Source organism: Zalophus californianus, chromosome 1 (assembly GCF_009762305.2).
Source record: "Zalophus californianus isolate mZalCal1 chromosome 1, mZalCal1.pri.v2, whole genome shotgun sequence".
NCBI lineage: Eukaryota > Metazoa > Chordata > Mammalia > Carnivora > Otariidae > Zalophus > Zalophus californianus.
Genome location: NC_045595.1, coordinates 151,011,246 through 151,028,672, shown reverse-complemented (window position 1 = coordinate 151,028,672; position 17,427 = coordinate 151,011,246). Strand labels below are relative to the sequence as shown.

Sequence of the window (17,427 nt, the reverse complement as noted above, 5' to 3'; positions counted from 1 at the left end):
TCTGTTGTTTAAGCCAACTGGTCTGTAGTACTTTGTTATGGCAGTCATGGCAAACTAATACACATATATTCACCATTTCAGAAGAATTAACGCTTACTGTTTTCCTATTCCAATTCCTATTTAATCCTCTAATTAGTAATTGGGCAGTGATTAAGAGTATAATCTTAGAAGTCAGATAGCCTTGAATTTGAAGACCGGGTTATCCACCTAGGTGACTTTGAATGAATTTCTCATATGTTTCAGAGTCTCAAATTTCCTTACCTATAAAATGAAACAACACCTGTCTCATAGAGTTATAATAAGGATCAAATTAAAAGAGATGTTTATAAATTTCATAGTATAATATCTGATAGATAGGTGCTTAGTAACTGGTAGAACTAATTATCTTTATGTACAAAGATAAATGTATAAAACCATTTACATGAGTTTTGTCAATCTGGCTTAGTTTTCTCTAAGCTTAATCAGTTTAGCAAATCTTCTCTGTGTGAAGTGCCATCCATATACATACTTTCGACAATTACTTAATTATTTTGAGGATGTGGAAAATCAGCTTCTATTAGCTTCATTGTTGGCTTGAATCCAAGATCACAAACCCTCAAAGTGAGTTGTAATATATTTTTAACATATATTCTAAAAATCCTGCCAGTGTATTAGATTTATTTAAATGATTTGATGATTTTCTCCAAGGACCAAGCTTGGACTATTTTTCTTTTGTGCAGTCTTCATACTTGCCGTTTTAGGAAGATATTATGGTTTATCAGAAACTCCTCATAATGGGGCGCCTGGGTGGCTCAGTTGGTTAAGCGACTGCCTTCGGCTCAGGTCATGATCCTGGAGTCCCGGGATCGAGTCCCACATCGGGCTTCCTGCTCGGCAGGGAGTCTGCTTCTCCCTCTGACCCTCTTCCCTCTCGTGCTTTCTATCTCTCGTTCTCTGTCTCTCAAATAAATAAATAAAATCTTTAAAAAAAAAAAAAGAAACTCCTCATAATGAATTTTTCTAGGTTGTAGTAGAATAAACAAAGTTCTTTTTTATTATTATCTGGACCAATTCTAAAGTTCTCTACATCATTTTTTATGGAATATCTCATGGTCTGGTGTCATTCCCTTTATCATATGATTTATAGGATAACATCTTATATCTCTTTAATTAATTAAGGATGGAATTTTCTTCCATAGCTACGTCATTGTGCTTCTCTCATCCCATAAAATTTTCAAGCTATAATTGTTTGTGATGTCTTCTCACATACATAATACACTTTTGCTCATTTCTATCCCTTGCTCACATTTTGTGAATTGGCATTACAATATCTTCTGTCCACAGTTTCCCACTCTATGAGATTGCAATTATGTTAAAATTTTACTTACTGTCATTTATTTAAATTAATATTTACTGGGCACTTACTATGTTCAAAGCACTGTGCTATCTACTGTGAAAGAAAAAAGATATTTAAAATAATCCCAAAGAGTCCACAATCTCAGCATTCTAGTGATATTTTTTTAGGCTTCTAATATTTGTTAGCGCTGTGAATTGTGTAAGACTGTTGAATCACAGACTTGTACCTCTGAAACAAATAATACGTTGTATGTTTTATTTTATTTTATTTCATTTATTTATTTGACAGAGAGAGACAGTGAGAGCAGGAACACAGCAGGGGGAGTGGGAGAGGGAGAAGCAGGCTTCCCGCTGAGCAGGGAGCCCGATGTGGTACTCGATCCCAGGACCCTGGGATCATGACCCGAGCCGAAGGCAGACGCTTAACGACTGAGCCACCCAGGCGCCCGTATGTTTTTTTCTCTTTAAATTTTTTATTGTTATGTTAATCACCATACATTACATCATTAGTTTTTGATGTAGTGTTCCATGATTCATTGTTTGTGCATAATACCCAGTGCTCCATGCAGAACGTGCCCTCTTTAATACCCATCACCAAGTTAACCCATCCCCCCACCCCCCTCCCCTCTAATAATACATTGTATGTTAAAAAAAAAAGAAGAAGATAGCAGGAAGGGAAAAATGAAGGAGAGGGGGAAATCGGAGGGGGAGATGAACCATGAAAGACTATGGACTCTGAGAAACAAACTGAGGGTTCTAGAGGGGAGGGGGGTAGGGGGATGGGTTAGCCTGGTGATGGGTATTAAAGAGGGCACATACTGCATGGAGCACTGGGTGTTATACGCAAACAATGAATCATGGAACGCTACATCAAAAACTAATGATGTAATGTATGGTGATTAACATACCATAATAAAAAAAAAAGAAACACATATATTTTGACTTGGCTTTTCTTTCACTTCCCATTCCTATTTGTTGTCCCATCTGAAGGAGTATCTACTCTGTCACCTCTTTTTAACTCAAGGAGGCCAGTGAATTCCCTGTTGGCTCTTAAAACAGAGTCTTTGTCAATCTCTTTTGTGTCTTTTGTTCTCAGTTTCTCCCCAGTTTTTAGAATAAAACCACCACCTAGTTGCTAAGATAGTACAGTGTTAGTGACGAGTGGTTTATGGGGTTTTCTTGTAAACATTACATCTCCTTTTGCTGAATCAGGATATCTTCTTCACTCTCATCAAAAGACCAAACCATCACTTGCTGTAGGCTTATTTTCATTTGTTTGAAAATTAAAGAGTTGTCAATAGACTTTCTGATGAAGGGATGGAGGGCATCTAAATCCATTATTTTAGACAATAATGCTACTTCTCAAAGAGTTAAAGAAAAAGAGAAGAGCAAACTCTTTAGCCTTAATAGGCACCTATGCTTGGAGGTGAAATGGGCCAGGAAGAAAAGAAGAAAAAAAGTAGAAAAAGAGAGTAAAGACAAAGGTACATATTGTTAGGAAACCAATATAGAATGAGGAACCCTACCAAGATCTAGTTTTCATCAGACATGGCCTTTGTTTCCACCCTTATTTTTACCCCTCCCAAATAGGGTAGGATATAATTGGGTATCATCTCTTAAATCTTTTACTAATAACCATTAACAAACCAACTGTTCAAAATCCTTTAAGTGCCTCTTATAGGTGAAACATTGGTGCTAGACAAGATAGAAGAAATATATAATTCCATGCCTGCCTTCAAAAGTGTTATTGTCTAGCTGTGGCAATTGGGGGTCTTTGAAAGGTTTCAAAAAGAGTAAAATAGACATTAAGTACTGAAAAATTCAAAAGGAGAAGGTGAGCATTGATCTGAGGATCTGAAAAACTGGTCTCTAATCCATCTCTATTTGCTCGCTATGTGACCTTGGACAAATCATTTCTTTCAGGTCTTTCCTTTCATCCCACCCTCTTCCTCCCCCAGAAAAAAAAAAAAAAAAAAAAAAGAATTCCATCCTGGAAGATCTCTAAAATGTACGACAATATGAGATGATTACTAATGAGCTCTTTTGTGTTGCCCAGATTGAAGTCTAAAGGTAGCTATGGCCCCCTGAGCTGCTCTCTTCATTTTCACAGACATAGGTATCAAGGTCTAAATTTTCCACAGTTCAGTATCAAGTCAGAGCACAGAACCAAATTTTCCCATCCTGATGCTGTTACGTTTTCTAATCCTGCACCAAATAGTGCATCTTTCAAAATGATTGTGACTCATAGAAAAAGCTTAAAATATATTACTGACACGGTTTACTTAGAGAAATGTTTCTTTAAAAAAATTGTTTATGTGAAAATAGGGGGAAGGGGTAATTCTACGTATTAGAGGTAACAAGGTAAGCAATCGATTCCTTAGGATCTGAAAGGCTAAATATTCCAAAAGTCTACTGAAATACAATTCTCTCTGGCAGAGGTTAAGCAATTATGCAAGTGGCAGGACAGTGAAGGAAGCCCAACAGATGCACCTGGAGAGCGAGTAGAGGTGATAAATTGCAAAATCACCTGCCCAGTTCACAATATCGTCCTGGGTCAGACCTAGGGAAACCCTTCCAGCAGCCTCGGACTCAGGGCGCCCAAGTTTGCACGCTTCCACGCATTCTATTGATTCACACTTCCGTCCTTCAACAGGTAGCGCCAATTACAGCCCCCAAAACACGGCCCCCCAGCATACTGGCCAGTCTCGCCGTCAATCAAATACTACACCTACCTTTCTAAATTCTCCCCTCCCCCTTTCATTGCCTTTTCCTTCGGCCTATCCCCAAATTTCTTCCGCGCCTCGCGACCACGGAACTTGGCCCTATGGAGCCTAGGATTGGAGCCGAGGCTACTCCCGCCCTTTGACGTCCCGGAGCTCTCCGCCCCTTTCTCCGGCGCCGCGCGGCCCGAAGTGGAGGGGGCGGGGCGAACGAGGGGGCGTTTCAGGGGGCGGGGCTTGCATCCCACGGCGGGAGGGCGGAGCCTTCCTTCGAGCCTGCCTGCCTGGTTAGGACCTCGGAGAGCGCCGGGTGCCACGACCAGAGGGACGGGAGAAGCGGCGGCAGTCGGGCGGGAGTGACGCCTGCGAGCCAGCCTCCCTCCGCACCTTCAGCTTCTCGGGCTGGCTGGCAGCTAGTGGTGGCTGAGGAAGGTGCCTAGGTCGGGAGTCAGATAGTCATCCCTCTGGGACGCCGCCGCCGCCGTCTAGCCGCGGCTCCCTCACACCTGTGTGTGTGTTCATGAGCGTGAGCGCCCGCGTGCCAATTTCTGTGTGAGGGTTGCGTGTGCTCCGGCTGGGCGCGCTAATGTCTGTGTGAGGGTGTTTGTGTGTGCTAGGTGCCTAGGCGCTCGGCCCGGGGAGGCACCGCGGGAGCGGCGGCTCCGCGCGCCCAGCAAGCTGAGGCGGGACTCGGGCTGCAGCTGTCGCCGCCACTTCCTCACGTCCCCCAAGAGCCGCCGCGGTGCTGCGGGGAGAGCGGACGGGCGGGCGAGTGCGGCGGCGGCTGCGGGCAGAGCGGGGTGGGGGGTGAGGTGGTGGGTGGAGGGTGGGAGAAGAGGGAGGAGGGCTGGAGACGCTGGGAGGGAAGGGGGGGCGGAGGGAGAAGCGGAGGCAGCCGGCGCCGCCGCTCGCCCCTCCCGTCGGCTGTTGCTGTTGGGTCACCCGCAGATGTTTTGGGGTCTGGCTGTTGGGGGTGGGGAATGGAAAAAGGCCTACCCCTCATTACCTACTGAAAAAAAAAAGGGAGCGTTGAAGATGATGGGGGGAGAGCCCAGATGGTGGTAGTAGAGTAAATACCGGCTCTTCCACCGCACAACCCCAACATCGTTTTTCTGAAAATATTCTGAGCTGAACCTTTAGAAGGAAAGCCCGCCCTTAAGAGAGAGAGTCTTGGTCTGTTGGACTCCGGCCTGATTGTATAATAATAATAATGATGATATAATGCTAATGACGATGATGACACTGCCTTTTATTTTTACCCCAGTGCTGATAAAGCGTAGCTACAGCTGGGGATAAAGCCCTTGAAAATTTGATGTATGAGGAGGAAATACTGTTGCTTTTAGAGTTATATTTTATTATTTCTTTTTAAAGGATGTTCTTTTTTTGGACTAAAATTTGACAAAATGAAGTATGACTTTCTCTCTCTTTTTTTTGTCATTTATAGCCGATGCTCGTAAAATGAGGACTGGTTACTACCTTGACTAGTAAAGAGCTAAACACTTTTACCCAGGTATAAGCTCATGTGTTAAGTCACCCTTTCCTTTGAATTTCTCAACAGTTTTTTTAAAATGAAGAAGTTTAATTTCCGAAAAGTTTTGGATGGCTTAACTGCCTCCTCCCCTGGCAGTGGTAGCAGCAGTGGCAGTAACAGTGGTGGTGGGGCTGCAAGTGGTTCCATACATCCAGGAGGGACTGCAGGGATTCTCAAAGAGGAGATTCAGGAAACCCTGACTTCAGAGTACTTCCAGATTTGCAAGGTAAGTTCTGAATTGGCTTAAAGCCTATTATTTCTTTATTTTACTGTTGTGAGGAAAGAAGAATTAACAACAGCAACACCCACACTAGGGACTGGAAATTGTTGAGATGCCAGCATTAGACAGTCCTGGGCAGAGAACTCTATAGATAGATGTTTGAATTAATAAAGATATTCTAGGCATTGATTTCAACATCAATTTAAGAAGCTATGGTAGTTTAAAATGGAAATAAGCAAACATAGAAGGTAGGATTTGCAAGACAATGTTAAGGTCCAAATTGTGGACAAAATTTTTAATGTAATATTTATGTATAAGTAGGAAACTGAAGGAAAAAATCATTCTGGTTAATTCCTTGTTGACATTCAGTGAAACTATTATTTTATGTCACTGTGCAGTATAAAATGATTAAACCTATTAAGATGTTGCTACAAGTAAATAGATAATAGCTAAAGGAATACATCCATTTTAAAAGATCTAATGGTATTGTTTTACATTCATTGTTTAAATTTCTGTAGAAAAACACCCCCAGATTCTTAATAAAAAATGCCATGGATTTAATTCTCATAAGAACTTAAAAAATAGCCTGTTTTCTGGTTTAGTGAGGAAACATTTCGGGTAATTATGCTTTAATGTTCAACTTCTAATGAATAAGCAAAAGAAAGAGTTTCTGATGGGGAGAGGTGAGAATTTACAAAACAAATGTTTTGTTAATATATAGATATTGTTATATTTTTCTGACATAGTTTATAATTTTTATTGTTTCTTTTTTGGGGGGGTAGCCTAGGAATGTGTTTTTGACCTACCATGTACAATTTAAAAAGCTACCAAGTCATTCATATGATACAGATTGAATATAGTTTTAAAATATTTGAATACATAAGAACAAATCATAAATTTCTGAAATCACAGAAATTATTAAATTTTTTGGTACTTCAAAAGAATTGTTTTGAAATTATTAAAATTATTTTTGTAGTAAATAACTTCTATATAATGAGATAAGTTTCAATTATTGTCTTAGTCTCCATTCCCAGTAAGGTCATTATAAAACATTAAATCTGTTTACGCAAAAGTGAGTTTATTTAGAATTAGGTCAGATTAAAAGATATAATTCTACCCCTGTGAGGTTTGTATGCACAAAATTTTGTATACAAAGTTGTATATAATTTCATTCTCAATCTGAAATAATAGATATTTTGTCAGATTAGGGGCTTAATATTGGTCATGAGACAAATATGTAAAAGGATCTTAGGGGTCAAATTTGAACTGCTAGTCAGGGGAATAATGCCCTGATTATCTAATCTTTGACGTATTACTGTTTCCATTCCAAGATTCTGAAAAAATTTCCAAATTCTCAGTTGATAAATGTGAGGCAGGAGAGTTTTTGTCAAGATAAAATTGATATAAAAAAGACCTCTGAAACAGAGTGGCATTGGACTGTTGAGGTTTTGAACCTGGTAGAGAAGGTTTTAATTTAAAAATTTCAGGGGAAATGGGTGAATGCAAGAGAGGAAAATGGGATATATAGTTATCTTCCCATTTATTCAGACAGGAAATAGACATGAAAAGTGCCAGAAGTTAAATATGTATTAATTCAAAAACATATGGCATGGTAGGAAGAACACTGGCCTAGGAATCAGATTGTATTTTATTTAAAGTTCTGTCACTTGCCAGCCACGTATCTCGGGCAAGCCTTTTATCTGCCTTGAACCTTGATTTTCCCATCTGTAGTATGGTAATAAGTATTTCTGCTCTTCTGACTTAAAGTTGTTGGGAAGATCAAACAAGACAATTAGGTGAAGGCGATGTATAAATTGGAAAAGGCAATAAATTGTTTATTTTTATATTCTTAAAGTTTTAAAAATCACCTTGCTCTTGGTGGAATGACTACAAGCAGTGGGCTATAATAATATAGGTAACAAGATTATACTTTCAAAGAAATTAGAAGGATAGATAGCTATATAAGTGGAACACTAATAGTATTGAACTGTTACTAAATGCGGAAAGTATTATGGCATCTTTGGATAGCAATATAGTTAATTTTAAAAAGTAATTTTATGATTGTACTTTAGGTTACCTGGACTATAATAAAATATATAAAAATGGATTAAGGATGTTTCAAAATTAGAACTGTTACTAAAATGGGGACTTCATTTGGACTCACTGATTAAATGTGCAAAGAACATTCTATTCTGAGTACTAAGCAGTTGGCACCTTTTGGGTACTTGTACCTTTTCCACATGGCCAAAATTAAAGTACAAATCTGTAATCTTCTCTTTTGAAAACCATCCTCCTCTTTATTTTCTGATCGGCCATCAAATCCTATCTATTCCATTTCCTTAGTATTTCTGAAATTTATTCCCTTTTTGCCATCTCTAGTACCTGTTCATTCTATCGTATTTTCTTTTTTTTTTTAAAGATTTTATTTATTTATTTATTTGAGAGAGAGAATGAGAGAGAGAGAGCACATGAGAGGAGGGAGGGTCAGAGGGAGAAGCAGACTCCCTGCTGAGCAGGGAGCCCGATGCGGGACTCGATCCTGGAACTCCAGGATCATGACCTGAGCCGAAGGCAGTCACTTAACCACCTGAGCCACCCAGGCACCCTCGTATTTTCTTGATTAGTCACTTGAATCACTTCCTACCTTATCTTCTTACCTCTTGTTTTACCCTATTTCAGTTGATTTTGTTATGTTATAATAATGGTTATTTCTGAACTATAATGTTCATTATGTCATTTCCCTGCTAAAAATTCTATGTTGGTTTCCCTAGAGCACTGATGCTCTATAAACAAAAGTCTAATGTGAAACCCTGTAAATAACATCTATTAAAACAAATGTACTTTATTGGCATACATTTAAAAAATAAATTATAATAAGTTATACAGCTATTACAAAAAACTTGTTTTTTTTTTTTTTATTTGGTTTTTGTTGTATAATATTATCCCTGGCAGGTAGTAGGACTTTTTCTGGCCTTAAAAAAGTAAAAGTATAAAGCTACAACCTTTATAATCGGTGACAAATGTATAAGAAGTTCAAAAACACAGAAATGGTAGAAGAAACTTTGGTTCAAGGTTAGCAAAAAAGTTAATACATTGGTTTACTGCAATCTCAGTTCAGTATGTATACATTTGAATGCCCATTTGTTCAGATATTTGTGAAATACAAGAAGTGCCTTTTCTGAACTTGAATTCTATGAAACGCAATTTGAAACTACTGCTCTATACAATAAATGTCAAACTGCTTAACTTGATCTATATATAGTTCCCTTTAGATGGGATTCCTGTTTACCTTTCCATCCTCATTTCTGTGATTTCCTAAGCATATTGCATTACCTGAAAGCACTGTATTTTCATATCTCAATGCCTTTTCTCAATATATTGCTTCTAATCACAATATCCTTTCCAGCTTTAGTAAAATTGGAGAATTCCCAGTTACTTTTTTTTTTTTTAAGATTTATTTAGTTATTTGAGAGAGAGATAGGGCAAAGGGGGCAGGGACTGGGGAGGGAGAGGGAGAGGGAGAGAAACCTCAAGCAGATTCCCTGCTGAATGGAGCCCAAGGAGGGACTCGATCCCAGGACCCTGAGACCATGAGCTGAGCTGAAATCAAGAGTTGGATGCTTAACTGACTATGCTACCCAGGTGCCTCCTCCCCAGTTACTTTTTATCTCATAGTAAAATACTACTTCCATGAAACCAACTCTGCCCACTGCCTTCCTCTTTTCCTGCCCAAAGCAGAGTTAGTTTTTTCCCCTTCTTCTGTTTTCCTATAGCACCTGGCATGTTCCTATAGAGTTAAGTTAGCACCTTATTGTGATTAGAAAATTTATTTTTCTGTCACTATTGTTATATTGTCATCAATGAAACAATATATACATGGTTGGTTAATTAATTGAAATGAAATTAAAGCAGAAAGTTATTAATAAATATATAGGTCTTAAACATTTTATTTTAAATAAAAATATGTAAATATACATCAACTTACAAATCACTTGTTAAATGAACAAGATTTTTTTTTTTGAGCATTGGTTCTATAACTGGAGTTCTGTGTGTACTTTTCTTCCACAAGCCATCCCAAATTCGTTATGGTTTTAATTTATTTAAAGTAGAATAAGAACTTATATGCTTTTGAAGCAGGTGACACTTAGTTTATACATATGATGAATATATAGTTGACCCTTGAACAAGGTGGGGTTAGGGGTACAAACCCCCACATGATCAAATATCTCTATATATTCGACTCTCCAAAAGCTTAACTTCCTGAAAACTTTGACTCCTCCAAAACTTAACTATAAATAATCTACTGTTGACTGGAAGTCTTACTGATAACATAAACAGCGGATTAACACATAGTTCATATTTTATATATATTATATACTGTATTCTTACAATAAAGTAAGCTAGAGAAAAGAAAATGTTATTAAGAAAATTATAAGAAGAAATACATTTATAGTACTATACTATATTTATTGAAAAAAATTCCAAGCATCAGTGGACTCATTGCAGTTCATATCCATGTTCAAGTTTCAACTATATATATATATATATATATATATATATAAAGTATAGATATATACACACATATATATAAAACGTATAGATGTAGGTATATATTTATACTTATCTATACACAAGATATATGCATGTGTGTGTGTATATATACATATATAAAATCTAGATAAATAGATATATATTCATCCCTATAGTTAACTGACCTACACCCAATTAGGCCAGAGTAGGAGAGTATAAGTATTCTAGTTAGAGTTTACTAGTATCAAGTATTCAGGGAATCATTAATATCAATCTATGTTTTACAAAGAGAATGGGAAGTTTTTGTTAATCTAGCGAGGTGGTTAATTTAAAGGTAGAGATCTTCATCTGTAAGATCTCCCATTTGACCTTCATAACAGTCCTGTAAAGAAGGCAAAGAAAGTGTAAATATTTTTATTTTACTAATAAGACATCTGAGGCCAGAGAATTTAAGTGGTATCCTTAGGTCTCCAAGTTGGTAGGAGGCATAGCTAAGTTTAATGCTCTGTTCTTCCATTATTAAATCCAGTATTTTTTCTGTTTTATATTTCTTACTTATTAAAAAAAAAAAAGCTTGAGGATTCTCTCTCTCCCTTTGCCCCTTCCCCTGCTCACGCTCTCTCTCTCTCTGTAAAATAAATAAATAAATCTCAAAAAAAAAAAAAAAAAAGAAAAGGAAAGAAAGAAACATAGATGTGAACTGTGGAGAATTAGGCTTTCCAGGACCCCAGAAAGCTGAACGAGGTCAAATGCCTAGGTATCCTAGACTATTATCTCTTCTTTAGGTTTTCCATTGTCTCCACATTCTTCTAATTTCACATCATTTTATTTAGGAGGTTTTGTAACTGAGTTTGGCATAAGACCATGATCACAGTTGTACATATCTGCAATTTTCATTCATTTAAACATTCTGTGAGATGTGTGGACTTGTCTCATTCTATACTGTGACTGGTAGAACAAAAGGTAGTACAGTTGACACTGCAGGATAACTTATTATGGATAAAGCATCTGACAGTGATTTCATGCTTCTGTCACCAAAATGGACAGTTGAGGGTAGGCATCTTTTAAGAATAGAAATGGAGGCAAACCAGAAGACTTAAGCGACCTTGTTAGGGTTGAAATGTTAACAAATTTAAGTACCAAATGAATTAAAATTAATTTTTTTTAAAGAATCAGAAACAAAAACCAGATTATTCAGTTACTCTAGGCTCTCTCTTTGTTTATCCTAAGAGGAAAAGAGTGCAGGGACTGTCTCATGTAAAGGATTATAGACTTGTAGGCAGTATGTTTATAAATTTTTAAAGTTACTGTAGAGAACAGACACATTTTCTTACAAAAAGTTCTTTAGTGCTAGTATATTGTCAATGAATTGGATTATGGGTTTCATTTAGCATGGCAGTTCTTATCTTAAAAGCAAATAGTGCCCATATTCAATGTTGAAAAACAGAGCTTTTCCTCTAAGATCAGGAACAAGAGAAAGATGTCTGTGCTTATACCACTTTTATTCAACATGGTACTAGAAATTCTAGCTGCCACAGTCAGATGAGAAAAAAGAAAAGGCATCCAAATCGGTAAGGAAGAAGTAAAACTGTCACTATTTGCAGATGATGTCATACTATATATAGAATACTTGAAAGACTCCAAAAAACTACTGGAATTGATAAGTGAATTCAGTAAAGTTGCAGGGTACAAAATTAGTATACAGAAATCTATTGTGTATCTATACACTAATAATGGAGTAGCAGAAAGAGAAATTAAGAAAACAATCCAATTTACAATTACACAAAAAGAATAAAATACCTAGGAATAAACTTAAGTAAGGAAGTGAAAGACCTGTACTCCAAAAACTGTAAAACACTGATGAAAGAAATTGAAGATGACACAAGTAAGTAGAAAGATATTCCAGGCTCATGGATTGGAAGAACCAATATTGTTAAAATGTCCATACCACCCAGAACAATCTACAGATCATTAGATTAGCAATCCCAATCAAAACACCAATGGCATTTTCCACAGAACTAGAACAAATAATACTAAAACTTACATGGAATCACAAAAGACTCTGAATAGCAAAACCTACTTGAGAAAGAAAAAACTGAAAGGTATCAAAATTCCAATTTCAAGATATGCTACAAAACTCCAGTAATCAAAACAGTATGATACTGACACAAAAATAGACACATGAATCAATGAAACAGAATAGAAAACTCAGAAATAAACCCATACTTACATGGTCAATTAATCTGTGACAGAGTAGGCAAGAACATACAATAAAGAAAGACAGTCTCTTCAAGAAATGGTGCTGGGAAAACTGGGCAGCTACATGCAAAAGAATGAGACTGGACCACTTTCCTATACTACACACAAAGGCAAAGGAAACAAAAGCAGACTAGACTATAAGAACTACACCAAAATAAAAAGCTTTTGCACAGTGGAGGAAACCATCAGCAAAATCACAAGGCAACCTACTGAATGGGAGCAGATATTTACAAATCATATAATCTGATAAGGGTTAATTCCTAAAACATAAAAAGAATTTATATAACTCAACACCAAAAAAAACAAATAAATTGATTAAAAAATGGGCAGAGGGCCCAAATGACATTTTTCCAAAACAGACATATAGATGGCCAACAGACACATGAAAAGATATTCAGTATCTCTAGTCAGCCCGGAAATGCAAATCAAAACCACAATGAGATACCACCTTACACTTGTCAAAATGGCTAGAATATAAAAGATAAGAAATAACAAGTGTTTGGTGAGGATGTGGAGAAAAAGGAACCCTTTTGTGCTGAGTTGGTGGGAATGTAAATTGGTGTAGCCACTGTGGGAAATAGTGTGGAGGTTCCTCAAAAAATTAAAAACAGAAATGCCATACATATAGTGATTTCACTACTGGATATTTATGTGAAGAAAACAAAACACTAATTCAAAAAGATTTATGCACCACTGTGTTTATTGCAGCATTATTTATAATAACGAAATAGCCCAAGCGGCCATCAATAGATGAATGAATAAAGATGTGGTATATATATATAATGGAATATTACTCAGCCATAAAAAATAATGAGATTTTGCCATTTGCAACAACATGGGTGGACCTAGAGGGTATTTATGCTAAGTGAAGTAAGTCAGACAGAGAAGGACAAATACTATATGATTTTTCTCATGTATGGAGTTTAAGAAACAAACTAGGAAAAAGACAAAAGGAAAATGGACTCTAAAATACTCAGAACAAACTGGTAGTTGCCAGAGGGGAGGCTGTGGAGGGATGGGTAAAATAGAGGGGCTTAAGAATACATTTACTGCAATGAGCACTGAGTAATGTATGGAACTATTGAATCATATTGTACACCTGAAACTAATATAACACTATGTTAATTATACTTCAACTAAAAAATATATATATATGAAAAATAGTGTTATCATACTTTGTGTATGTCTCAATATAGAAATAACTTAAAAACTTAACATAATTTCCAAGTTTGTTTACCTGTAGGATTATTATTTGTGATTAAACCAGATTCGTATTTTCTTGAATTTTAGTGCATTTCGGTAGACCTCCTTCTGCCTTCAGTTGAAGATGTGCCTGCAAAATATCATAGGGTTAAGTTACATAGTTTACTTTTAATGATAGAATGATTGTATTGCTTTCCCATCTCATTTTTCTATATACTATTTACATATTAGTTTAATAGCAATAACTTTGTATTCATTGAAGTTTTCAAGTAGAAGCCCTGTTTTAAGCTTTAAATTGAGTTTTAGTCATATTAGACAAAACTGAGTTTTTTGTTCCTACTTAATTGTCAAAATAATGATCTTTATAAAAGATTTTGGTTATAGCTGCAGTGCTGTTTTTTAATTAAAAAAATTTAAAGCATCTTTTTAATATTTGAAAAGCTAATCCCTTAATGTTTATTTATAATACACTAGGGAATCATTCCTTTCTAAATAATGGTAACATTTATTGATAAGGACTATTAGAAAATCAGTGATTAAATTTTAGAAAGCCAAAAATAGAAAGCAGATTTAAAGGATTTAGAGAAAGTAGATATAAAGAATAGAGTACAAGACCTCCAGAAAGTGCATAATAGGCCCATGGTAATACCTGTGTAGAGGCTTGGTTAAATGGAACATTCATAATCATTGAAGGAATACAAGGAGATATTTTAACAAGTTTATTGTTCAAAAGATATTTACAGTATTAAAAATGATTAGGACATAAACCATTCTCAGCCAACTGACTATAGTAAGAGTGAAATGATACTTTTTGGTTGATTTATCAACAAAATCACTTAAATATTTTCTGGACTTATGTAAGATATTAGAAAGGAGAGTATGATTTTAGTTTCATTGCAGGCCTAAAATTACCAGTTGTTATTGATGGTACATGGAATTATTTTGAATATAATGATACATAATATGAATTTAAAAATGAATATATTTATTTTTTAACTAGGTAAGTGTCTTATAATTGGATTATATATATCTAGTAAACATCCCTTGGATTGAAAATAGCATAAAAACATCTTTGTATCTTCATAGTAGGATATGTACATTTCATTATAAATAAAATTGACCATTTTGTAATAATGGTTTTAGATGTGTATTTGATGCCTGGATTCAAAAGGTAAGGATTGGTAGCTAGAGAAAACCTAGTTTTTAAAATTTTTTCTGCTTTGCTAATCATCTGCAAATTTCAGTGACATTAAAAACTAGTACTTTACCTAAATATACATAATAAAGTTAGTTAGACTGTCAAGAAAATTAATTGGATTGCTTGATGTTCAGTTTAAGTTATTCATTATAAATTGACTAAACACCTTTCTACAAATCTGCAAACCAAAATGTTGAAATATCATTATAGTACAATCACTTGGGAAGTTAGAGTGAATCTGAGGGAAATGCTTATAGTTTGTAAACATCTGAGTAGATGAGAAATGTAAACCTAACAAAGGAGAAATAGAAGTAAGCAGAATGATAAGAGGAAAACTCAAAAGTAGAGTTAGATACTCTGATGCTTTCTTTAGGAAGAATATTAAGAAAGAAATTCAAGAATGTCTGAGCATCACAGAGAGGTCAAGGATGATGAAAACGAAGCAAACAAATTAAAAACAAACAAATCAGAACTGAGAGAGCCCCATTTAGACCAGGAGGAAATTGATTAGGGTAAAAATATTTTCACTAAGATGATGGATAAAATTAAGGTCACACTATAATAGAGAACAGAGTTGATAGAATTAGTACTTTTAAGAGTAGATGTATTGGGGTGCCTAGGTGGCTCAGTCAGTTAAGCGTCTGCCTGGTTAAACATCTGCCTTTGGCTCAGGTCATGATCTCAGGGTCCTGGGATGGAGCCCCTTGTCCGGCTCCCTGATCAGCAAGAAGTCTGCTTCTCCCTCTCCCTCTGCACCCTCCCCCTGCTCAAGCCCTCTCTCTCTCTCTCTTTCAAATAAATAAATTAAATCTTAAAAAAAAAAGAGTAGATGTATAAAGGGATGCCTGGCTAGCTCAGCTAGTAGAGCTTGGGACTCTTGATCTTGGGGTTGTAAGTTCGAACCCCAGGTTGGGTGTAGAGATTACTTAAAATCTGGGGTGAAAAAAGGTACATAAAAAAACAGAGTAGATGTGTAAGGAGAGAGTGTTAGGAAAGTAGCAGTGATAGTAGATTTTAATATCATTTTGGTATATTGTAGTGGGGAAAATTCAGTTGAGCCATAGAAAAGAAGTTGAGGCTACCAGAAAGGGAAAGGTAGAGTGGGGAAAGAGGAAGGATTTTCCCTGTAAAGTGGTAAGCGTATTTGATTTGGAAATTTTTTCTTTGCTTGATGAGTAAATATTTTCTTTATTTGATTTATATTTCATTTGAATTCTTAGCACACTGTGCTTTAATTTCCTCTCAGGTAAATAAAGACATGTAATTCTACTAGAAGATTGTATTAGTTTCCTATTTATGCTACAACAAATTACCAAAAACTTAGTGACTTAACACAATATAGTTCTGGAGGTCAGAAGTCTGAAATGGGTGTCATTGGGCTAAAATCAAAGTGTTGGTAGGGTTCTAGGAGAGTGTTTTCTCCTTTTCTGTCTTTTAGAGGCTGCTTACAATTCCTTCTATCTTCTTCCCAGCATTGGCCAGTTGAATTTTTCTCACATTGCATCACCGTGACTAACTTTCCTGCTTCTCTCTTCCATATTTAAAGATTTATGATCACACTGGGCCCACTAGGATAATCCAGGTTAATTTCCCCATTTCAAGTTCTACTGATTAGTAATCTTCATTTCATCTGCAATCTTGATTCCCTTTTGCCATAAAACCTAACATATTCACAGATTCTTTAGGGGGCCATTATTCTGCCTTTCACAAACATGTTCATTACCTTCACCTGTCTGTTGTTGTTTTGTTTTATTTTTAGTTACTTTCTGGAAAATGAACAGAGAGTATACTCTAATAAACTCCTAGTTTCAATAATTACCACCTTCCAAATCTTGATATCCCATTTTATCGTTTTAATGTAAGTCTCAGACATTATACCATTTCATCTGTAAAAACTTCTGAGATCAGATAAGAACGTCCCCCCTTCTCCTTTTCAAAAATATAAACTTCCCTCCTTTTCCTCTTAAAAAATCTCTAATACCATTATCATCTCTAAAAACATTAACGGAATTTCTTTTTATACTCTAATATGTAGGTAATGTTTAAATTTCCTCAATTATTCCATAGTATCTTTTTGTAATTGCTTTGTTTCGATTGGGAACCAAACAAGGTTCACACTGCATTTTCTTCTGGCTTGAAGTTACCTTTAATTCAATTTGTGTAAAGTCACAGAGTTTTGTTTTGAAGATCAGGTATCCTGTGCTTTTGTGTGTGTTGTTGAAAACAAAATGCTTTGCCTGTTTCTTTCTGAACTGTTAGATTATATGTGAGGAAGTAGGTGGGTTTTTCAGCATACTACAGGATGAAAAACAGACTTTAGACTTTTAAAATTTGTTTTCTAGAGATGGTCACATCTTTTAAGAAATTGGAAAAGAATATTTTTAAGTCAGCCTAAGCTACTCCTACTTCGTGATGCTACTGTGGGGGTAGA

General features: G+C 36.1%; 1 protein-coding gene across 1 annotated transcript in view; it reads left to right on the top strand.

The window, feature by feature from the left end:
* Positions 1 to 5,002: 5,002 nt before the first annotated feature.
* STXBP5L (syntaxin binding protein 5 like) overlaps positions 5,003 to 17,427 on the top strand; it is a 406,674-nt gene continuing 394,249 nt past the window's right edge. The window contains exons 1-2 of the mRNA XM_027586273.2: positions 5,003 to 5,463; positions 5,614 to 5,812. Coding sequence (XP_027442074.1) covers positions 5,459 to 5,463; positions 5,614 to 5,812 — 204 coding nt within the window. The 5' untranslated portion in view covers positions 5,003 to 5,458. The remainder of the gene's footprint in view (positions 5,464 to 5,613; positions 5,813 to 17,427) is intronic.